The following is a 24,918-nucleotide window of genomic DNA, read 5'->3' as shown; positions in this document are numbered from 1 at the left end:
ATATGAATCGAAAATGAAGCTAAACTAAGACATGGGCACAGACGTTTTTTTTTAATGGGGCCAGGAACGACCAGAGAGAGGGTCAGAGGGTCGAGATAATACGTTAAACACTCACACACACACACACACACACACACACACGCTAACCATCAACACACTAACTAACAAGCGCAAACGATATTCTTCCATTTTATTACTGCTCAAAGTTTCCATCCAAGTTTAGTGCAAATTTATAGACAAATGTTCAGAAAATTGGCGAAAATAAATAAATAATATAAATAAACGTTAAAAATAAATTGCTGCTTTTATATTGGGAGAAAAACATGGGGAAATATATGTTTGCTTCATGTTTGCAGGATATTAAAACATCATAACTGCTCCACGCAGATCTGGGGCCAGTTTCCTGATAAGAGTTTGCCTTTACAAACTGGGTGAAAGTAACAAAACACTTTGCCCCCCACCCCCCCCCCCCCCCCCCCCCCCTCAGCACCAAAGGATGAGCATACTCATTCGACTGCAGACTGTGCCTCTGCTCTCCGCTCTCGTGCCTCCATCCTCATCCACCTCATATAGGGCAGAGACACTCAGAACTTGATCCCCTGCAGCTGAGCCTAACCACGCCCCAGCCACCACAGGGCCGTTTTAGGATACACTGAGCTCCTCTCTCCTCCCCTCTCTCTCTCCTTTACATCTCTTCATTGCACATCACTAACTCTACTTCTTCCCCGGAGTCTTTGTGCCTTCTCGCCTCATGGACCTGGTTGTGTCTGACGCTGGTCCTGGGTCCTGACTCCTTGCCCCTGCTTGTTTGTGCTTTCTGCTCCTCAGGTGAATTCAAATAAATAAAAAAGGTCTGTGCTGAGCTGTCATGGCAGACTGGAGCCTGCTGGGAAACTTCCTGGAGGAAGTGCAGGAGCACTCTACATCTGTTGGCAAGGTTACAACACACACACACACACACACACACACACACCTTTTGGAGCATTTTCAGATGTTGACGCAGACATTAATACACAAAAGGGTCCCGATTATGATCGTTATTTCTATCTGTACCCTGTTTCAGGGGTTCTCATACATCTTTCTCTGCTGTCTTTCGGCCTCACAGGTGTGGCTGACCATCCTGTTTATCTTTCGTATCCTGGTGCTCGGGACGGCGGCTAAGTCGTCGTGGGGCGACGAGCAGGAAGATTTTAACTGCGACACCGAGCAGCCGGGCTGCGAGAACGTCTGCTACGACCAAGCCTTCCCGATAGCTCACATACGATACTGGGTAACAAACTAATGTCACGTGACTTCACGATCTCCCACGCAGCATGAAAAACTGAATTATTCTTGTTGTTGTTTGTAACGTCCACCTCTGATACTGCCCAATGTGGGTTTTTGTCAGGTTTTGTACTTTTTCTGTACTTTTTTTGTTCATGATTTTGTGGTGTGTTAATAATTGCATTAATTATTATAGCTACGAATGCTCCAAGAGAACAGCCTGCAATATTAGATGTTTACGTCACCGACGCCCTTCGTCCCCAAACTCAGCATCTTCGTGTCGGGAATCTTTCTCCATGTTGCATTCAAAGAAACTCCAATTTTTTTTTTACACGTAACAGTTTTAATTTCCCAACTTGCACCAGCATCGCACGACTGTAAGTTCAGGTGGAAACCTCTGCACGGGGAGTTTCACACTAAAAGAGAGACACATCCTCCTCTAATTTGAAACATGTGAGACCAAAAGACCTGGAAGTGTCCTGGAAGTTGGAGCTTGGACATCAGAAAAAAACGTACAAATGTCAGATTTCCGACAAGGATTGTTTGTCAAACCTCACCAACCCCGACCTTAAAATCCAAGATGGCTGCTCCGTGCATTTACAGTAAAAACGCTGTCGTAATACGCTGTTTATTAGTGCTTCTTTCTTAGTTTTGTCTCGTCATACACACAGTGCCGCCCAGCTTCTTGTAGACGTGTTGCCGTAATGTGTTGTTATCGACTGGTATTGCTAGTAAACGCTAAAACTGGTCGCAAAGTTTTTTGACTTGGGTGTGACGTCATCACCAGCTTCTTATTCTGGAAGTGGAACGCAGCAGAACAAAAGAACAAAACCAATTGGCAAGACAGTTATCATCTCTGAGTGTGGACACAATCAAATAAGGATGTTAAGTAGTTTAAAATTGAAGATTTTAACCATCACCAACCGTTAATTCAAATGTTGTTGTTTTATTATTATAAATCTGGCTGATCTCCTCGCAGGTGCTCCAGATCGTGTTCGTGTCCACTCCCAGTTTGATCTACATGGGCCACGCCATGCACACCGTCCGCAGAGAGAAGAGGAGGAGCAGAGAGGAGGAGGAGGAGGACGGAGAAGGGGGAGAGAGTGAGGAGGACCCAGGAGGGGGTGAAGGAGAGAGAGGAAGAGAGAAACACGGGAGGAAAGGAGAGAAGGGCAGAGGAAAGGAGGAAAAACCAGAATTGGCAGGTCGAGTCCGTCTGAGGGGAGCGCTGCTGCAGACGTACATCATGAGTATACTGCTACGAAGCATCATGGAGGTACATGACACTGGTACTCACAGACCATTAAGCAGGAATGGGGATGTCCAGGGGTTGTAACAATGGCCTCCTGTGGAGTGCCATGGACATTTCTTCCAACACTGAACCTTTAGAACCCCTGATCTTCTTGCTCAGTGATTTCCCCATGATTACAATCGTTATTACAAAAATATTTGTTTTGTAAATATAGTCAGTTTTATTCTGTTAATTGTCAATACTTTCTTGCCATCGTTTTAAAACCATCGATGTGTCAATGACATCTTGTTAAATCAGAATCCATTAAAGTATGTCCCACTAATCAATCTATTGCACTATAGACAATTCTAGCTGCTATGTGCAGAACATATATTTAACTAAATAGAGACAGTTGAAAAAAATTTTTTTTTTTTTATTTGAAGTAAAAATGAAAATATTCAGCACAATTTTCACAATCGGACCACGCCGGGTCATTTCTTAACTTTTTTAATTTTTTTAAATTAGACCTAAGTAGGACTCGCTCCAACAATTTTCTTCGAACTTTGATTTACTGTCTGGACCGTCTTTCAATTATTCAAATAAATCAATAACATATATTCTTTTTCATGCAGTATTCAGTCAATAATTATACCTGTCACAAAAAGCTTCCAACTAATAAGGAATTTTATTAAAAAGGCTCCATATATGAGCTCATTTAGAATTCTTGCTTAATATATATACATATATCTATATATACATATACAAAGATTCTAATAATAATATTTATAAATTATACAAATTGACAAGATTTTTGTTTTGGAAATATGCAATACTTTTTTTTTATGACATGAAAATGGCCAACGCGACCGCGAGCACTTCACTTCCAAGAAGACCGGACCCACTAAAATCTCTCCACCAAGACCCGTTTGAGAGAAGAAGAACAACCGGACTCAAGACTACAGACTGACTGTAAGGGAAGCAGCACAGGAAGCTTCTGTAGAGACCGCTACACCCAGAAGGTTCGGCTAGCTGGATGCTAACGTGCTAATGACGTATTTAGCTTCATAAATCAACGGGGAGGGATCCAGCATTGACAGATACGGGAGTAAGTGACATGAAGCACTTGTCGGAAAAATTAAGAAAACATGAGAACACCAGGACACACATGACGTCGCTAACAGCTGGACGCAGACACAGGATGGAGGTGAAGAAACACAATGAGGAGGTGGAGAAAAACAGGCACAATTTAACCCTAACGAGGTTCATAGGTCCATTTTAATATAGAAACATGTTCTATTTTATATATATATATATATGTGATTTATATTATTCACTATTTATATTCTATTATAATATATTTATGTTGTATATTTATATTATATGGTATTTACATATCATATTATACTGAATATTATTATATGATATATATATATATATTAACATACTGAATTGTATGAATAAGATGTCCTTATTATGTCAGTGTTGGAATAAATGTATGTTTGATACTTTTTTTGCATTGAATCATCATGGGATGTTTGCTGAAATTGATTGGATGGCCCTACCAAAAACAAATTTACGCCATCCGCCACTGCAACTAATTCATTAGTTGCATCACCAATTCTGTTACAGTCAAATCAGAATTAAAAGCATATCACAGTTTATACTAGCGGGGTTCAATAAATGATTTACTGAGTGCAACTTCTATTCTACGGTTACAGGGCGTCCCGAGAATACCTCCGTCACGGACGCACAGACCGAAACCATGCAGTAGATTTTAAAATGAGGCTTTCTGCTCACCTTTTCGTAAACGTCTTGGATCGGTCCGTCAGTGAGACTGGAGGCCGCCTCGCTTCAGGCCTGGTTCCCCTGAACCCCTCCTTCCTTTTGCTGGGCTCGCCAACACGTCGTGGATATTTCGAAATTGATTCTTATTACAAACTTGAAGCTAGATAAACTCAGTTTACTTCTTCCTATCCGACAAAGTGTGAGTCTCCATGTGAACTCACTCCTGGACTTCAGCAATCGACTCCCCACAGAACACGAGAGAGGCTGGATCAAAGTGCAGTTCACTGTAGATTTCATTGGCAGAAACAAAAGAGTTGAGTCTCCGGTTCATCGAGATGGTATGACAAAAACAACATGCTGACTGTGATTGTACCTCCATGCAGGTGGTGTTTCTGATTCTCCAGTACTTCATGTATGGAGTCTTCCTCAATCCTCTGTATGTCTGCAAGGTAAGACCAGACATCTAATTTCGTTCTAACGCATAAAACATGATATTCAGGCCACACAGTCATATTCTCTCTCTCTCTCAGGCCTGGCCGTGTCCACATCCGGTGAACTGCTACGTCTCCAGGCCGACAGAGAAAAACGTCTTCATCGTGTTCATGATGACGGTGTCCGCCGTCTCTCTGGCCCTCAGCGTGCTCGAGCTGCATCACCTGGCGTGGAGACACTGCTGCAGGTACCTCTGCGTTTGAGCTTCAGAGAAACACCTAAAGATACCTTTTAATCAAACTGCATAATAGAAAACCTTACTGCTATTTTCAGGTGCATTTAGTACAATATCTAAAATGGCACAATGTGTGCGTTTGTTGAGTTATTTCAGGTCTAGAGAAATTAAAACTAAAACAAAAAGACACTGTTGGATGTCATCAGTGGTGGAAATTACAACTGTACTCAATAACTGTACTTATGTACTATTTTGAGGTACTTGAGTAATTGCATTTTCTGCTACTTTGTACTTTGTACAAATATTGCACTTTTTATTCCACTCTAGTGATTTTGAAAAGCTTTAGTTACAAAAATATAATCAACCAATAAATTATGATCAAAATTATGATCAAACAGTTTCAGGATTTCCAAAGATTTAGTTTTCCTGGTTTTGTATACTAGCATTTCGACAGGTTTCTTTTTCTATTTAACGAGGAGATCTGGCTACAAAAGATTATTCTGTAGCTTTGAAGCCGATCTTCCCTTTTTATTTATCGGACAACGTTACAGTTACAGCTGGTCGCCTGCTCGACTGCATCCAGCATGTCCATCTCGTGGACTTTGAGGTTTGAGTTTTACAGAAACAAAACGTTCTCAGTAGTCATTTAAAAGTCTTAACAGAACCGTGATACAGATGAATAAACGTTAAGAATCCAAAAGCTCATTTTCAAACACATGTGAAACAAATGCAACCTTTTTAATCAAAGAGGAGAAACCAACAGTAGGGGTGATGGATACACACTTTTTTTAGAGTGGAAGGGGAACTCTTCAGATTTGACAGATAAAAGTCAGTTTACTCACCATGAGACGCACCAATTCAGTGGAGACGGAAGTTATTGATGTCTGTCGCTTTGATGGAGACTTTTAAAGTCAGGGGAATTAAATCTGATGAGGTTATCAGGGTTATGTTGGTCTGCAAACGTTCACATTTATAACAGAAAGCCTGTGTTTCAAGCTGGGGGCACTAAGATGGAAAGATATGGGTATTATTCAGGCAAACAGGGGCTAACAAAGGACTCTGTAGTTCAGAGAGTCAGGATGCATCTGACGAGAATCCACATATTAGTCTTGTGAATTAAACCAAGCTCTTTCAACAACTTAAGGCCATTTTGAGCCTTCAGTGACTCATTTATTTCCTGGAACTGAACATAAAGGTAAAAATCCTGAAGAACTGAAATGTGCCTTTCTGGCAATGAAAAGACAACTTTGAGTAAATGAAGGTTCTTCAAGACATTATTTCACAGCCCTAACCCCAGATTTAAAATCAAGCATAGCTCTTTTGCACGATTAAAAACTAATCTTCAAGTTTAAAGCTAAGAAATGTAGCCGCAGCTTTGTAAAACTCAACTGGTTTAAAAAAGTGTGTTCCTTCATTTTCTTTGACGAACTTGATTATTTTGCCCAATCCATCTCAAACATGTTGAAAGTTTAAACCTCCTCAAGTGTTAGTTTGAAGTTAATACTTGATCTCAGTTTTAATTTAATTAAGATTTAGAGTCAAAACTAAACTATAGTTTGAAGAACATCTTTATTTTAAGAAAGGTTTTGTGCAATATAATTTAAAGTGAAACCAATGATTCCATCGTTGTTGGTGCCCTTTTAATAATTATAACTATTCACGGTGAGATGTTAACCGTCTAAATCTCTTCGTTGCAGGCGACACTTTTTAAGGGCGAAGGCCGTCGCTCCGGCTAACGCGCCGCTGGCTCGCCGGCTCTCTCTGGCTCCTCCCCCGCCGTCGACCCCACAGCCGAACTCCAGCCAGTGTGTGATCGGAGAGATGAACGGCGGCCCGGACGGCGGCGGGCTGGGTCACAAGGACAAACGGAGATTCAGCAGAACGAGGAGAACGAAGAGCCGGACGAGAGCCGACGACCTCTCCGTTTAGAGAGAAGGCAGAAAACGTAACTACACACACACCTGCTGAACAAACGGAGACACATTTGATGCGTGAACGCGTGCACGTAACGCACATTTAAAGCAGCAGGACTTCACATTTAGCGGCAGCGCTAACTCTCTGAATGGAAGATCTGTTCCGACGATATCTTGAACAAAAACCGATTAGCATTTAAATGGCACTTACTTTCTGGTTGTTCTGAGTTTGTACTCATGTTTGAATGCACGTATTAGGTTTATGTCAAATTAATTGTTTGGGTTAAAAAGCTACGGAAGTTACGAGAATGATTAAATCAGAGTTGACCTTGTGTTTCCTGGATCAAAGACCAGAAAGCAGATGTACAGATTTACATCTTGCATTTACATTTGCATCGTTATCTTTTGAGGAAAGGGCATGAACAGAAACCAATAAGCAGTATTCGGCTGTTGTTTGTTTACTCGTTTACAGATTTACACAGAACATCACACAATATCTCAAGTTGGTCTCTGCACTGTAATATTCCAAAAAAAGTATTGATTTGATCTTGAATTTAATTTTAAGAGCAGCATATAAAGAAATTATTTGTGTAATATGCGGACACACCAGAAAAAGACTGTAGTGTCAAACATTACGTTAGTTATTTTTGATAGAAAAGAAATTTTCTGGTCTAGACGCACAGATTTTGCGTAACAAGTTCAAAACTATGATACATATATACGATTGTTATGGAATATGTATGTAAGGTGAGCTAGAGGTGAACACTGGGCTCTCATTACATTCCACTCTGAGGTTACCAAATACTTCACTTAAGCTGTTGCTTAACCTTTTGAAAACCAACCTATTTTTTTAGGTTTCTGCTCAAAATAACATACCCAAACTAAAAAAAGGGTGTATCTCAGCAACCACAAAGGCTATTTAAATAATGTTGGTGTTATAATAAAGGCAAACCAATCTGTGCTTTTGTTCAGATGTGTAAATATTTGTATATTTGTTACTGGTCAAGAGTAAATAAAGATGAAAGAAAGCAAAAGTAGAATTTTCAGGATGATTATCTCTTGGAAGGATGCACAGAAACAGCAGAGCACATCAGAGATCAGAGCACATCAGAGATCAGAGCACACTATGTGAACAGTCTCTCTGCAAAGTTTGACTTTGAAAAAGTAAAGCAGAACAAAGTTAGAGAGGTTTTAGTACAGATTAATTAGGCGAAATGGGCATTTGGGCCATTTGAATTTTCTCATGTACCAAACCATATATTTCCCTTGTATATTACTTATGGTGTTCAATACATCAAATACAGCAGTCTTTGTTGATTAGAAGCAGAACAATGATTTTTTTTCCCCTAAAAAAGCCAAAGATAAGCAACATTTGTGACTGTAAAACGATAAAGCGGCTCATATCTCAGTGATGCTTTGGTGCTGAAGGATTCTCTAAAGATATTTAGAATCTGTGGTAAATCCTCTTGCTCTTTGCTATCTGTCTTTTTCGGATAGCATCGAGCTACGGGTCGCTAGTTCCGGAAACGTGCTGAGTGGGCTCACTCCTGACAAAATGATGATTATATTTTAATATTTCTTTCAGTTGCAGATCACTCTGACGGACTTGCGGTTGCTGCAACTTGAAGCAAATTTTCTTTCCAAAAAAGACGATTCATGACTTCTGAAGACGGGGAAACGACTGAAGGTCAAACGGTTGGACCTCCTTGATAGTTCAGCGCCAATTAGAAGTTAGGATGATGCATACGAACCTGTGACGAAATCTGTGTATGTAAGGGCCGGGCTTCCGAGTAAGAGTTGTTGTGACTCGCCTGGCATTGCAATCTCAGTGCTGGTACTTTGCTTGTGATCAGAGAAATAAATCTACCAGAACGAGAGAAGTTGTTGGTTGAATTCTTCCTAAAGCTCCACCAGTCATACAAATTTGATTCACGCTTACAACGTGGAAAGTCAATATGGCAAACCACTAATTTTAGTAGTTGGATTAAAAATGTTAAACAAGTATTAAAGTACACGTGTAACAAAGTTTTATAAGTGATGCATTCACACAAAAAACACAGTAACACAAAAAAAGGCTGTTAGGTAAAAACAATTATGTGGATGGTGGCCCCCTCTTGTGGTAGAATATATTACTACAGTACTAAAAAAAACACGTGACAAGCGTGGTCACGGCGTGGTATTTAGGAGCAAAATATTTACCTTGTGACTTGTTTCCCGACATTTAGACGTCCAGTTGGCCGTTGGAGGGATGACACTTTGTGACAAAGAAGTAGCTCACTCTGGTAATATAATATTAAAGAGTCAGTTCATCCCCAGAAATTTGAAATAACGCATTATTCCTCATTCTGGGATGTTTATTGATGAACAGGGTTGTGAGATATCGATCAAATTGGTGTCTGCGAGAAATATATAATATTATATATATAATATTTTGAGAAAATTAGAAATGTAAACACAGCAGGTATAAAAAATAAAGAAGAAAAAGTATATAAAACAACAACCAACAACTGTAAACTCACTCAAAACAGCAAACATGTCGGAAAAATCTCATTTAACTTTCATACCAACGACTCATTTAATCGTTTCAACGAGACGGAGAAAAAGGACAAATTTATATAAATTACAATTATTACAATTGCGGCGGTACCGACACATTACAAACACTTTGTTCTGCTCTGTGCAGAGTTTGTACCGTGGAGCCCCTGAACGCCTCCCTCTGTCTCTGTCCGAAGACAGAGTTGAAGTTGAAGGCTCGCGACCCGCTGACATGTTCAGACAACGTTAAACAGCCAAAAGGCAAAAGAGGAGATGAAGTTACACTCAAATACCACAAAATGCTCAATAAACCTACCAAAGAAAAACACATTAAATGGACATAACATAAAGATGTGGAAAGTAATTCGTATAGCTTTACGAATAAAGATGTAAATTAGAGTAATTTACAGTAATTAACAGGTTTGGATAATATTATATTGTTGTTTTCAGGCTTTGAGGAGCATCGTATTCTTTTTTGCTGCAGGAGTATAAAAAGTGTTTTTTACAACTGTAAGATAGACTTTCAAATTAATTTAATCTTAATTTTAACTCTTTTAAAACTCTATGTTGTAGTGTCACACTCCGACCAGCAGAGGGCAGAGTGTCCCTATTGTTTTTTTATTCCCATCAAAACTTTATTTAGTTATTTATCATGGATATTTATCATTTAAAGCATCAATCGAAGAATTGCCGATCAGCGTCAGGACGAGTACATTCAGTGCTCCTGATTTTAAAATGTCAATATTCTAGTTTAAAATGTTCTTTTAGCTCAAGATTTCATCAAAGACCGAGCGGGACAGTTTTTAGGACGAGTCCCGCTCGTCACACACACTCTCTCGCTTCTCTCTCTCTCTCTCTCTCTCTCTCTCTCTCTCTCTGGTGTGACAGTCAGCTGTGCGTCAGAAGATAAACCCCTTCAGATAAACCCACCCGCCTGGTGTGCACCATAACACCAACGGTGCGCCTTCTAAAAATATGACAGAGGTCAGCCAGAGTGTCAGCACATCTTTTGGCTGTGTGTGTGTGTGTGTGTGGGGGCTCTTTTAAGGAAAGGTATGTTATGAGCTTAATGCAAGATGATAACAGAGGTGTGATACATGCAAATACACAGTGATATGTGCACACACACACACACACACACAGAAACACACACCCACACACACAAGACAAGAGCTAAACATCTGCTCACACTCGCTTCTTCTTGTCTCTGCATCCTTGAATCTCTCTAGTTCCTTCAGAACAGAACAAGACTCCTTATTAGTCCAGGGCTTCAACAACAACAAGCATGCATGTAAACACTCACACACACACACACACACACACACACACACACACACACACACACACACACACACACACGTAAAGTCCTGCAACTTCATACTTAACAAGCGTGAGTACGTCAGAAGAAAATAAATTAATAAACAATTCAGGCCTCCCTCCAAAGCCACTCCCCCAAAATGATCATTATGAACGTAAACAACAAACATGGCTATTAATAGTCAACTTCACGTTTTTAGGACGCATAGTTGTTGTGTATTTTTGTGTGTGGTCGTATCTGCCGGTGGCAAAGCAACGCAATCTGAGTCTGCAGAACGCCTTATGATATACTTCATAAACCACGGATAAACAACAACGCAAAACCCTACATTTGCATATTCTATATCATATATATATATATATTGCAAAAAAACAACAACCCGAAACCATTTAAAATGAAACTCTCAGCCGCCGCTCAGCTGTCATCAAGTTGAATATTTTAAGCGAGGCAAATATTAAATACGTTCAACTGACAATTAACCAGAACATTAAAGTCAACCAAATGTGGTGGATCTAAACTCTCCAAATGTACCTCCGGATGGCAAACAGAGTTTCATTGTGACGGTTCTTTTCACCGGAAGCAGTTTAGAACAAGATAAAACCTTTTTTTTCTCCTTCTTCTTAAAGGAGTCCTGTGATGTCATGGAGACTTTGCGAGAAGCATAAAATTTAAATTTCCGCTTCCATTGGGGAAAAAGTCACAAGTCGATAAGAAAAAAGTAGTTTAAAATTAAAATATGATCAAAATCTATCTACGAATCTGTAGTTTCGTTGTCCTCAATTCACCCCAGAGGACGGTCGCTCTTCTAATTATTTGGGGATAATTATGAGACATGCTTTCCAAAAGAAAAGTGGAGCTGAGCAGTTTGAAGACGTCGAAATGTTCTTCAGTATTTCTGCACTGCTCTCATATAGCGGTTGGCTCCCCTCTGGTTCCCTTTAAGGTAAACCACTGTTGCTGTAGTTTGCACCGTTAGCACAGTTAGCTTCGTTAGAGCCCCTAGCAATGAGCCCCTAGCAATGAGCCCCTAGCCATGAGCCCCTAGCAATGAGCCGCTAGCAATGAGCCGCTAGCAATGAGCCCCTAGCAATGAGCCGCTAGCAATGAGCCCCTAGCAATGAGCCGCTAGCAATGAGCCGCTAGCAATGAGCCGCCAGGTAGCTGCCGACATGTTGAGAGCCGTTGAGAGTCAATGGAAACGTTCCCCATCTCGCACTTTGCACTCTTTCCTGAACCCCGCGTGGCTCCTCGGGAAAATGCTACTACGGATGCTACGGATGCTAAGCACAGGCCACATTATGTATGTAAAACATGTAATATGGCAAATGTATTAAAGTAAGTGTAAAACCAGCAGCGTGTTAGGGACACACCAACACATTGGAAAGAAATTTAGTTCATGTCTTGTCGCGTCACATGGTGCAACCACTAACTCACACGAAACGAGGGGAACTCTGCTCTTCCCTACATCACACACGCACACACACACACACACACACACACACACACACACACACACACACACACACACACACACTACGAATGGCCCTGAGGAAACCAGTGACACTATCACAAGTTCTCTGGGAACAAACACACCGCAACCACATTTTCCAAGCTGATGGAAGAAGCCTGGAGCGTCGCAATCGCAAACGTAAAATATATATATATATATATATAATATACATACAGTAGTACAACATTTTCTTTCTTGCCCAGAGTCAAATGAAAAGATTGATCATGTCATGTCTGTCGGGTGAATATGAAAAGGTTTCTTCAGATACACCTCGTGACCTTTAGCGGTGCTGGTTGTCATTATTGTGTTTCTGTTGGACGGAGCCAGGCTAGCTGTTTCCAGTCTTTATGCTAAGCTAAGCTAGCCGGCTGCTGATGGTCGTGTTAGCAGAATCTAAAGAGCTGCTCTTCGGCCCCAAAACACTTGTCCATCCCCCAAATCTCACCATCAAAGGAGAGCCGGTACCAGTGGAGTCACCACAGCTTCCATCAGCTTCCATCAGCGCATCATGGACAGTAAACCGGGTTGTGAACTGAGACTCAAGGCCACCCCTGCCTGCTTCTCCTGGACTGAAGCATTATCACCTGTCCCCCCCCCCCCCCCCCCCCCCCCCCCCCCATATGCATCCAGTCACCAATAAGAATAAACTAATCTAGCCATAAAAGTCCCTGATATCATGTCACGGGTCACTTCTATCCTGCATTCACAATCCCACCTGAACCCGGACCACCAATCACTTGACCTCCCGACCCTCTCCGTGTGCATCAAAGGACCATTTTAGCAAGAGCTTAACACGTATACAGCCACACAAGCTTAAAATAAGCAGCATAACGAAAGTTACAAGAAACCCAGCTGTGTGGTTTGTAGCGTGATAATCCATATCTGTCTGTCTGTCTCTCTGTCTGTTCATCTTCTCTTCTAGTCAGTTAATATGGAATGCTTTTCTTTCATGTGTGAACTTGATTCTTTGTGAGTTTTATGGGCCTCTGGGCCTGCTTTTATTTTTTTTTTAACTTATCAATCTTCTCATTTAACTCGGGGCAATGTGGCAAATGTTACTAATCCTTTAATTTGGGATGTAACGTTTCGCTGACGCTTTTATCCAAAGCGACTTATAATCATGTTACATTCATACACCGTAGAAACAGCTACAGGGAACAACTCCTGGTTAATTGGTTGGATTGGCTTAAAATTCCTCCACAAAGTTTATGGAAACTATGTGTGTGTGTGTCCACGCTCACGGCGCCGATGGAAGGTGCACACTGATGTTTGTGGGTTTCACATGAAAAGCTTGCGCTCGCAACAATATAGACAGAGAAGAATAGAGCGACACGGAGGAATGCATGACTGGGACCTGCAGCCATTGTGTCCTCATACAATATGGGACTTCCTTTAGATGCCAGACTCCCCGAAACACACACATGCATGCATAAGAGTTGAATAGCAGGCAGCGAGGCACCGGGCCCACTTCCTCTGCTGGAGGAGGGGGGGGGGGGGCAAAGAGAGAGAGAGAGAGAGAAAAGGAGGCTGGTACAAACTAGAGTCTCACACTCGTTTCGAGTCATTCCTCTGGACACAAACTGCTCTCATCTGTCTCACTGTCAACTCGTCCGTCTGTCTCTCTCTCAGCTGCCTGTCTCAAGATCACATTCCTGCAACTCAGGTTTGGAGAACGACACTCAAACTTACGGCCGGAGGAAAACCAGAAAGAAAGAAAGAAAGAAAGAAAGAAGAAGAAAAGAACACCTTTAAACCACTGGGAGACGTCTGGATACGGTTTTTAAAACCATCACCTCACACACACATCACCTCCTGCTGCCACTCGGCATCTGCCATCCTAAATCAGGTAAAATGTGTGTGTGTGTGTGTGTGTCTGTGTGTGTGTGTGTGTGTGTGTGTGTCTGTGTATGTGTGTGTGCGTGTTGGATTCTTTAACACAACGTAGAGGCCGCCACTCAGACTTTTCAGCATCACAAGCTTCAAGGTTAGAGTGTTAGAGTGTTTCCTCGTTGGAAACTTCTCTGAAACAGCGAATTCTCCACTGAGACGCTCAGGCCTATAAATAAATAATAATAATGTTAATATGAAAAACATTTAAATGCACGAATGAGAAGATAGAAAACCATCGCATGTGATCAGGAAGGAGCCGCTGTCATCATAAACCAATTTACTACTATGAAAAAACAAATTAATTTGTTTTAGGATAATATGTTGAAAACAATGGTAAAACAAACAAACAAACAAACAAACAAAAAAACAGTTTTGTTAAAAAACAGAGTTATTGCAAGAAATACTATTTTCTGTTGGTTTACTAAATGGTTTAAAGAGCTTTACAGAGAAGGAACGTTGGAAATTAAGAGAAAAAAACTGTATACAAAGGTTATAATAATAATATTAATAAATTATACAAATTGTCAGTATTTGTGTTTTGGAAATATGGAATATGCACAGTAATATTTGTAAAATAGGATATCTGAGCAAAACATGCTTTTCCTGCACGTCCTCTCCGCCTGTCTGTGCTGGGGCCAAATCGTTTTGGCCCAGAAGAGGCGGGTCTAAGAAGCAGTTAGCCAATAACTGATTAAAGATATAAATGAGTGATACACAATTTAGCCAATCAGCGTCCTAAAATAGATTCAGCTTTGGGCCAAAGTCGTCTGACCCAAAAGCTGCACGTTCTCGCCAGGCGTTATTTTAACGGCATGACAACGGCCAGCGCCACCACTTCTCTTCCAAGAAGACCCGACCCGTTAAAATCTCTCCTCCGAGACCCGTTTGAGAGAAGAACTTTGGGGGAGAAACTACATGTAAAACAACTGGGCCCAGATCAGCCTCACAAGAAGACTACAGACTGGCTGTAAGGGAAGCAGCACAGGAAGCTTATAGACCGGTGCACCAGTCAGGTTTGGCTAGCTGGATGCTAGCGTGCTAATGACGTATTTAGCTTCATAAATCAACGGGGACAGATGCAGCATGGACAGATACGGGAGTAAGGAACATGAAGCACTTGTTGGAAAAATTTAAAAAAACATGAGAACACCAGGACACACATGACAACTCCTCAAGCAGCCATATTGAGTAAAGTGAACGTCGCTAACAGCTGGATGACGGACACAGAATCGAGGTGAAGAAACACAATGAGGAGGTGGAGAAAAACAGGCACACAAGGTTCATAGGGGCATCTTAATATATACACATGTTCTATTAGATGTTTTAAATATATATATATATATATATATATATATATATATATATATATATATATATATATATATATATATATAAGATGTCCTTATTATGTCAGTGTTGGAATAAATGTTAAATATTTAACTACAAAGTAGAAATGCGTGTTTGATACTTTTTTTGCATTGAATCATTCTGGGATGTTTGCTGATTGGATGGCCCTTCCAAAAATAATTCCACCAGCCGCCACTGATTAGGAGTATAACTATTTTGGTCTGTTATGTTTCTCTTGATTCACATGTCACATTGTTATTATGTGGAGGGGAATATTAAGTGTAAGTTATAAATAACGTTTATTATCAATTAAAAATATCCTCATGTCAGAGTGAAGTCAACGCTTTCATTTTTTTTATCATTCATCATTAACCAGCATAGGAAAGATGTGTGTGTCTGTGTGTGTGTGTGTGTGTGTGTGTGTGTGTGTGTGTGTGTGTTATCAAGACAGGATGCAGAACAATACTGATTCCTGGATAGTGGACGCACACACTGAGACACACACGCACATACACACACACACACACACACACACATATGCATGCAAAGGTCAAAGGAAAGTCTATACAAGGAAGTAATATTGTTATTAATGATGCTGGGAGCACTTGTGAAAGACATGACTACACACACACACACAAACACACACACACACACACAGAGAGATTATTCAAAGCCTTCAGGTTTCATAAAAACAGGATGGGAGGGGCATTTAAGGGCTGTGAATAAGGGATGCTAAAGACGCTCTTACTTCCTTTTCAATGGGACTTAAAATTCACTCAAGATCTAACCCTACTTTTACTTTATTGGTGTTTTTAAGTTAAAGAAGAAAAAAAAATAAAACAGATCCAGGGTTAGTATGAGCCAACACGTTTGGTAAAGTCGGGTTTGTCAACTGTGCGGAGTGTTAATATAGCAGCAAACAGCTGGCTATGTAGAGGTTAACACTGTTAACACTGTTAGCGTTGTCAGCGCTGTTATCATTGTTAGCACTGTTAGCACTGTTATCATTGTCAGCACTGTCAGCGCTGTCAGCACTGTTAGCAGTGTTAGAACTGTCAGCACTGCTAGCGCTGTCAGCACTGTTATCATTGTTAGCACTGTTAGCACTGTTATCATTGTTAGCACTGTTAGCACTGTTATCATTGTCAGCACTGTCAGCGCTGTCAGCACTGTTAGCAGTGTTAGAACTGTCAGCACTGCTAGCGCTGTCAGCACTGTTATCATTGTTAGCACTGTTAGCACTGTTATCATTGTTAGCACTGTTAGCACTGTTATCATTGTCAGCACTGTCAGCGCTGTCAGCACTGTTAGCAGTGTTAGAACTGTCAGCACTGCTAGCGCTGTCAGCACTGTTATCATTGTTAGCACTGTTAGCACTGTTATCATTGTTAGCACTGTTAGCACTGTTATCATTGTCAGCACTGTCAGCGCTGTCAGCACTGTTAGCAGTGTTAGAACTGTCCGCACTGCTAGCGCTGTCAGCACTGTTATCATTGTCAGCACTGTTATCATTGTCAGCACTGTTATTGCTGCTATTTGTTATTATGTCAGTGTTGGAATAAATGTTAAATGTGCTCTGCTTGTTGTTTGACTTCCACTGTGCAGAGTTTGACTTTCATCTGCTGGAGGAGGGAATTTAAATCTCGGTTTAAGACGTGCACGTACGAGCACGATTATGTCACATTACAACCACCCTGTAGGCCAATCATGTTGCAGCTCACACAAGTGTGATGAGGGAACTTGAAACCTAGAATGCACACACATACACACACCCACACACACACACACACACACACACACACACTGTTGACCTTTCAGTGAAGTAGGAGACGTGTTGCTTTTTTAATGAGGGAAAAGGTGAGGATGTATTTTAAGACAATACGACAAGATGATTTCTTTTGTGAAAATAAAAATGTATGAGACACAAATTGTCCTTCAAAGCTAATTTAAATTATTTTTCTAAAATTTAAAAAAAAAATCTTTAAATAGTTTATAGTTGTTCAGTCAATAGAAATAATAAAATTAAAGAAATAATCGGAAACAAGTGGCAGCTCAATCAGATTAATATAAATAGTTGTAGCAATGCACATTGCATGCATAAACATACCCACACATATCACAATCTGTGTGTGTGTGTGTGTGTGTGTGTGTGTGTGTTTACAGTAGATGACTCGTTTTCCTTCCCCAGAGACAGACAGACGGGACTGTGGGAACCGAGAGTGAAGCTAAACTAAGACATGGGCACAGACGTTTTTATTAATGGGGTCAGGGCGGGCCAGATACAGGGTCAGAGGGTCGAGATAATACGTTACACACTCTCACACACACACACACACACACACACACACACACACACACTCGCTAACCATCAACACACTAACCAACGAGCACAAAACGATATTCTTCCATTTTATTACTTCCCAAAAGTTTCCATCCAAGTTTAGTGCAAATTTATAGACAAATGTTCAGAAAATTGCCGAAAAAAATAAATTGCTGCTTTTATATTGGTAGGAAAACCTGGGGGAATATATGACATCCATATTTATTTCATGTTTGCAGAATATTAAAACATCATAACTGCTCCACGCAGATCTGGGGCCAGTTTCTTGATAACAATAAATAAATGTTTGCCTTTACAAGTCATGTTAATGGATGGAAGTAATGAATGTAAGACACTTGATGCAGAGTTTTAAACTCATATTGATCTCTAATGAAGCAGTGACGGTATATTTTGAGATCATCTCACCCTTATTGATGCTTTTTGAGTTCTTCTGTTTAAATAAATCTCAGAGGAGATTAGGAGAAGCCTGAGTGTGACCTCATGAACCCTGTCTGTGCTTTCTGCTCCTCAGGTGAATTCAAATAAATAAAAAAGGTCTGTGCTGAGCTGTCATGGCAGACTGGAGCCTGCTGGGAAACTTCCTGGAGGAAGTGCAGGAGCACTCTACATCTGTTGGCAAGGTTACAACACACACACACACACACACACACACACACACACACACACACATGTACACACTACATGCCAGACAACACGGCAAACTGACTAACTTTGCACGTGGTGGAAGTAAAACCACGTATACACACTCAAAATAAAATATTCATATATTTCCAAATCGTCCTGTTTATTTTACGTTTCTGTTCTCCTCTAATAATAAACAGACAGTTTGGTGACATTGTACGAATCTCAAATAATGTGAAATAACACATTTATGCAACGCCCTCTAAAGGAATATCGCTAATTAATTATCTTAAAGTAATATTTTAAAAGGTGTCCACAAATAATTCCTCCTCTTGCATTATTCTCAGTTTTGTGCCATCAGTACGTTTCAAATAAACTTTATTAACAAAATACATGAGAAACATCTGCAGCTGTGAGACATTACTGAACTAAAACCCTCTTCTTCCACGTTTATTCAGACCTTTTGCAGCATTTTCAGATGTTGACGCAGACGTTAATACACAAAAGGGTCCCGATTATGATCGTTATTTCTATCTGTACCCTGTTTCAGGGGTTCTCATACATCTTTCTCTGCTGTCTTTCGGCCTCACAGGTGTGGCTGACCATCCTGTTTATCTTTCGTATCCTGGTGCTCGGGACGGCGGCTGAGTCGTCGTGGGGCGACGAGCAGGAAGATTTTAACTGCGACACCGAGCAGCCGGGCTGCGAGAACGTCTGCTACGACCGAGCCTTCCCGATAGCTCACATACGATACTGGGTAACAAACTAATGTCACGTGACTTCACGATCTCCCACGCAGCATGAAAAACTGAATTATTCTTGTTGTTGTTTGACACGTCCACCTCTCATATTCCCGCACAACAAAGGGTTTTGTACTTTCTTCGTTCATGATTTCGTGGGATATCTAAGATATTATATATATATATTTATATATATTATATCCTGCGATATTAGATGGTCACTGTTTCAGATTAGGCGACTGTAGAGTCACGAATTCCCGCTGTAACTTGGCCTTGAGACGTGACATGTGGTCTACACTTTGGTCCCCGACCAATCGCAGCCCGCCGTCTTTTCCGACCCGTGTGACGTAATCTGGAAGGCGGGGCTTGAGACCAACTTCTGGCGTTGAGAAAAGTCTTGTGTTCCTCCTTTTATTGGTCAACGTCTACACAGGACGAAACAATCAATCCGTAAACAATGTTTACGTCGCCGACGCCCTTCTTCCGTTGCTGAAATCCTTTACCCGAACTCGGCATCTTCGTGAATCTTTCTCGAAGTTGCGTTCAAAGAAACTCCAACATTTCTAAACTTTTTTTTTTTTTACACATAGCTGGTGCAGTAAGGACACAATCAAATAGGGATGTTAAGTAGTTTAAAATTGTAGATTTCAACAACTGTTAATTCAACTGTTGTTGTTGTTGTTTTATTATTATAAATCTGGCTGATCTCCTCGCAGGTGCTCCAGATCGTGTTCGTGTCCACTCCCAGTCTGATCTACATGGGCCACGCCATGCACACCGTCCGCAGAGAGGAGAAGAGGAGGAGCAGAGAGGAGGAGGAGGAGGACGGAGAAGGGGGAGAGAGGGAGGAGGACCCAGGAGGGGGTGAAGGAGAGAGAGGAAGAGAGAAACACGGGAGGAAAGGAGAGAAGGGCAGAGGAAAGGAGGAAAAACCAGAAGGCCAATTGGCAGGTCGAGTCCGTCTGAGGGGAGCGCTGCTGCAGACGTACATCATGAGTATACTGCTACGAAGCATCATGGAGGTACATGACACTGGTACTCAGCGGTGTATAGTAACAATGTAGAAATACTTTGTTCCTGTTTCTTACTGTAAGTCGTTTTTTTTTGGATATCTGTACTTTACTTTACTAATATTTCTATTTTACAAAATGAAATCTATCTTTAGAAAACAAATGAATCATGAGACCAACGTTGGGGACTGTGGTGGAACACAAGACTCCAACAAGCAGGTTGAATCAGTGGTCCTAGCTTGCAAGTTAAGTCATTGGTTAATCACGTTATGGCACAATTGCAAACAAGTGCTCTCAAAGCCGCGTTCTTTTGATTCCCAGTGATGCCCAGGATGCTAACTTAGCTAGCTAGCGACTACATGAGTGGGTTACTGACTTCATGATGGAAGCAGAAATGGAAGCACCTGCTACTCCCGCAACAAACGACGGTGGTGACGAAGACCAACACCGGATTGGAGTATATCTCCTGTGGGGGAGACGGGTGTCTTCTAATGTAACTATGCATGCTGTATCTTTGGCTAACGTTCGCTAGCTACCGTAAATCAAGACAAATAAATGAGACAATTAGTGACAGTAGACAGACCGCTAGCGAGTTAGTGAGCTGGGGAAGTGTTGACAGTTGTGAGATTGTTGATTTGAGTCATCTTAGCTCATCATTGCAGCACCAAAAAAGTATTTTTGGGCCCAATGGCATCACATGATGAACCAGGAAGTTGTGATTCCACAGTTTGGCCACGATGTATAATTTGCTTCATGCTCTTTTCCTGGAGGCTTGCAGAAATGCAGACTTGGAAAAAGTGGGCTTAAAGGTCTCAAAATGTGAGACTTTTCATGAAAGTCTGCGGGAGTGGACATTGGGACCGAGTCTATGGCCATTTAGCACAATGCATGGTATATCAGGACGAGGGGGTACACTGGAGACGGGTTAAATGTGCATTTCTACGACAAACAGTAAATTAATTCAGCTGACTGTGATTGTACCTCCATGCAGGTGGTGTTTCTGATTCTCCAGTACTTCATGTATGGAGTCTTCCTCAATCCTCTGTATGTCTGCAAGGTAAGACCAGACATCTAATTTCTTTCTAACGCATAAAACATGATATTCAGGCCACACAGTCATATTCTCTCTCTCTCTCAGGCCTGGCCGTGTCCACATCCGGTGAACTGCTACGTCTCCAGGCCGACAGAGAAAAACGTCTTCATCGTGTTCATGATGACGGTGTCCGCCGTCTCTCTGGCCCTCAGCGTGCTCGAGCTGCATCACCTGGCGTGGAGACACTGCTGCAGGTACCTCTGCGTTTGAGCTTCAGAGAAACACCTAAAGATACCTTTTAATCAAACTGCATAATAATGCCAGTGTGTGCATTTGTTGAGTTATTTCAGGTCTAGAGAAATTAAAACTCACACATTAGATATTAATAAAAGACACTGTTGGCTGTCATCAGTGGTGGAATGTAATCAAGAACTGTACTATTTTGAGGTACTTGAGTAATTCAATTTTCTGCTACTTTGTACTTAAATTTAATTACAGGCAAATATTGCACTTTTTATTCCACTCCAGTGATTTCTAAAGCTTTAGTTACAATAATATAATCAACCAATAAACTACCCAGCAGTGTCTGAAGTGGTTAAATTTGACGAGCAATCAGGTGAAAACAATCACAAGCGAAGGAAGGAAGTGACGCTGCAAATCCAATGCACTGTGGACATGGAAGAAGAAAAAATATGGATTCATCCAGAAACTCAGCACGTGCACGCGTTGAATGACCTCTTTTTTTTCGTGTGTCGCGGAGAGTTTGTAAGTTACTTAATAACTTGCTTCTTTTTGTATAGCAGCATACAACTAGAGAAGATGACTTTCAAACAGAAACATTTACTATTTTCCGTTTCAGGATTTCCAAAGATTTAGTTTTCCTGGTTTTGTCTACTAGCATTTCGCCAGATTTATTTTTCTATTTAACGAGGAGATCTGGCTACAAAAGATTATTCTGTAGCTTTGAAGCCGATCTTCCCTTTTTATTTATCGGACAACGTTACAGTTACAGCTGGTCGCCTGCTCGACTGCATCCAGCATGTCCATCTCGTGGACTTTGAGGTTTGAGTTTTACAGAAACAAAACGTTCTCAGTAGTCATTTAAAAGTCTTAACAGAACCGTGATACAGATGAATAAACGTTAAGAATCCAAAAGCTCATTTTCAAACACATGGGAAACAAATGCAACCTTTTTAATCAAAGAGGAGAAACCAACAGTAGGGGTGATGGATACACACTTTTTTTAGAGTGGAAGGGGAACTCTTCAGATTTGACAGATAAAAGTCAGTTTACTCACCATGAGACGCACCAATTCAGTGGAGACGGAAGTTATTGATGTTTAAAGTCAGGGGAATTAAATCTGATGTGGTTATCAGGGTTATCTTGGCCTGCACATTTATAACAGAAAGCCTGTGTTTCAAGCTGGGGGCACTAAGATGGAAAGATATGGGTATTATTCAGGCAAACAGGGGCTAACAAAAAGATTCTGTTGTTTCCACCGATGAGGACTCTGTAGTTCAGAGAGTCAGGATGCATCTGACGAGAATCCACATATTAGTCTTAGGAATTAAACCAAGCTCTTTCAACAACTTAAGTCACGACTATTTTGAGCCTTCAGTGATTCAGTTTGTACGTCCTGGAACTGAACGTAAAGGTCAAAACCCTGAAGAGCTGAAATGTGACTTTCTGGCAATGAAAAGACAACTTTGAGTAAATAAAGTTTCTTCAAGAGTTCAAGGCATTATTTCACACCCCTGATTTAAAATCGATTAAAAACTAATCTTCAAGTTTAAAACAAAATTGAATAGAGTTTAATCAATATGGAGATGCATGCTTACCCAAATTAAAATGAATAAAACAGTTGCTCTGTATTCCTTAACATTTTCAGCAGAGAAACTTTAATTACTCCGACTTGTTTTCCGAACTATGGAGCAATATGGCCAAAGACACCCACAAACTTTATTCACTGTACTGCTCTGTATATTTTACTTTTTTAGATATATATATATAATTTATTGTCCTAACCGGTATTTTGAGAGAAATTTAGCAGCAGCTTTGTAAAACTCAACTGGTTTAAAATGAGCGTTCCTTCATTTTCTTTTGCTCAATCCATCTCAAACAGGCGGCCATTTTGAAAGTTTAAACCTCTTCAAGTGTTAGTTTGAAGTTAATACTTGATCTCAGATTTAATTTAATTCATTAATAAGATTTAGAGTCAAAACTACACTGTAGTTTAAAGAAAAGGTTTAAATTCCTTTATAAAATATTTATTTTAAGAAAAGTTTAAAGTGAAACCAATGATTTAATCCGGTTTAAAAATCCATTGTTGTTGGTGCAACCCTTTTAATAATCTAACTATTCACGGTGAGATGTTAACTGTCTAAATCTCTTCGTTGCAGGCGGCACTTTTTAAAGGTGAAGGCGCCGCTGGCTCGCCGGCTCTCTCTGGCTCCTCCCCCACCGCCAACCCCACCGCCGGACTTCAGCCAGTGTGTGATCGGCTCCACGCACTTCCTGCCGCTCCCGTTCCCCAACCACCGCCTCGCTAACCAGCAAAACTCTGAGAACATGGCCACCGAGAAGCACAAAATGGCCGCGGCGGCCGAGGAGGTAAACCTCCTCCAGATGCGCTGCTGCTCGCCGCCGTGGCGGGAGACGGCTGTCGATCCGATACAAGATGGAGGATACCTGAGGAGCGAGGCCAACTCCTACGCGCCCGGGAGCAGCGAGATGAACGGCGGCCCGGACGGCGGCGGGCTGGGTCACAAGGACAAACGGAGATTCAGCAGAACGAGCGGAACGAGCAGCCGGACGAGACCGGACGACCTCTCCGTTTAGAGAGAAGGCAGAAAGCGTAACTACTCACACACCTGCTGAACAAACGGAGAGTGATGCGTGAACGCGTGCACGTAACGCACATTTAACTCAGCAGGACTTCACATTTAGCAGCAACGCTAACTCTCTGAATGGAAGATCATTTTTGGAGTCTACTTCATGACGCTTTTTTCAACGTATTTTCATACAAACGTTTGTATAAAAAAAAGTCACATTTTTCAAGCCTAAAGTCCAGCAACACGTATCAATTGTCTGTCCTTGACATGCATACGGTCTTTTCAAAATAAACTTTCGACAAAACTACTCGGTTAGGTTTATGTAAAATTAATTGTTTGGGTTAAAAAAAAAGTTACGTGATGATTAAATCAGAGTTTCCTTGTGTTGGATCAAAGACCAGAAGGCAATATTTTTTACCATTTCTGCCTGTTCTGTTTGTTACATCTTGATTTTAAATGTACAGATTTACATCTTGCATTTACATTTGCATCGTTATCTTTTGAGGAAAGGGCATGAATAGAAACCAATAAGCAGTATTTGGCTGTTGTTTGTTTACTCGTTTACACATCGCACAATATCTCAAGTTGGTCTCTGCAATGTAATATTCAATTAAAAGTATTGATTTGATCTTGAATTTAATTTTAAGAGCAGCACATGAAGAAATTATTTTTTGTAATATTTGGACACAGTAGTATCAAACGTTAAACTGTTAGTTATTTTGATAGAAAATGCATTTTCTGGTCTAGAAACACTGATTTTCTTGGAAGTAACAAACTATGATGCATATATATATATATATATATATATATATATATATATATACGATTGTTATGGAATATGCATGTAAGGTGAGCTAGAGGTGAACACTGGGCTCGCATCACA

At 40.9% G+C, this 24,918-nt stretch overlaps 2 protein-coding genes across 2 annotated transcripts in view; both read left to right on the top strand.

Annotated features, from left to right (window-relative positions):
* The window catches only part of LOC117744271 (gap junction alpha-5 protein-like), a 7,081-nt gene extending 206 nt beyond the window's left edge, over nucleotides 1–6,875 (top strand). The window contains exons 2-7 of the mRNA XM_034552462.1: nucleotides 829–937; nucleotides 1,106–1,270; nucleotides 2,243–2,539; nucleotides 4,663–4,728; nucleotides 4,810–4,958; nucleotides 6,644–6,875. Coding sequence (XP_034408353.1) covers nucleotides 869–937; nucleotides 1,106–1,270; nucleotides 2,243–2,539; nucleotides 4,663–4,728; nucleotides 4,810–4,958; nucleotides 6,644–6,875 — 978 coding nt within the window. The 5' untranslated portion in view covers nucleotides 829–868. The remainder of the gene's footprint in view (nucleotides 1–828; nucleotides 938–1,105; nucleotides 1,271–2,242; nucleotides 2,540–4,662; nucleotides 4,729–4,809; nucleotides 4,959–6,643) is intronic.
* A 6,919-nt stretch (nucleotides 6,876–13,794) lies between these two features.
* Nucleotides 13,795–24,539, top strand: LOC117744013 (gap junction alpha-5 protein-like). Its single transcript, XM_034552063.1, has 8 exons — nucleotides 13,795–14,068; nucleotides 18,312–18,420; nucleotides 19,014–19,178; nucleotides 19,878–20,183; nucleotides 21,163–21,228; nucleotides 21,310–21,468; nucleotides 23,437–23,448; nucleotides 23,620–24,539. The coding sequence occupies exons 2-8, from the start codon at nucleotides 18,352–18,354 to the stop codon at nucleotides 24,040–24,042; spliced, it is 1,200 nt and encodes a 399-aa protein (XP_034407954.1). The 5' UTR covers nucleotides 13,795–14,068; nucleotides 18,312–18,351; the 3' UTR covers nucleotides 24,043–24,539.
* The last annotated feature ends 379 nt before the right edge of the window (nucleotides 24,540–24,918 follow it).

This window comes from Cyclopterus lumpus, chromosome 15 (assembly GCF_009769545.1).
Source record: "Cyclopterus lumpus isolate fCycLum1 chromosome 15, fCycLum1.pri, whole genome shotgun sequence".
In the NCBI taxonomy this organism is placed as follows: Eukaryota; Metazoa; Chordata; class Actinopteri; order Perciformes; family Cyclopteridae; genus Cyclopterus; species Cyclopterus lumpus.
The sequence above is the reverse complement of the archived record's forward strand: the minus strand, read 5'-3'. Positions and strand labels throughout refer to the sequence as shown.

Bases quoted from the DNA above. Each gene is read 5' to 3' on its own strand.
- LOC117744013 (XM_034552063.1), top strand. From the start codon at position 18,352: ATGGCAGACTGGAGCCTGCTGGGAAACTTCCTGGAGGAAGTGCAGGAG. The intron at 19,179-19,877 runs GTAACAAACTAA...ATCTCCTCGCAG, and splicing joins TAGCTCACATACGATACTGG to GTGCTCCAGATCGTGTTCGT. The intron at 21,229-21,309 runs GTAAGACCAGAC...TCTCTCTCTCAG, and splicing joins ATCCTCTGTATGTCTGCAAG to GCCTGGCCGTGTCCACATCC.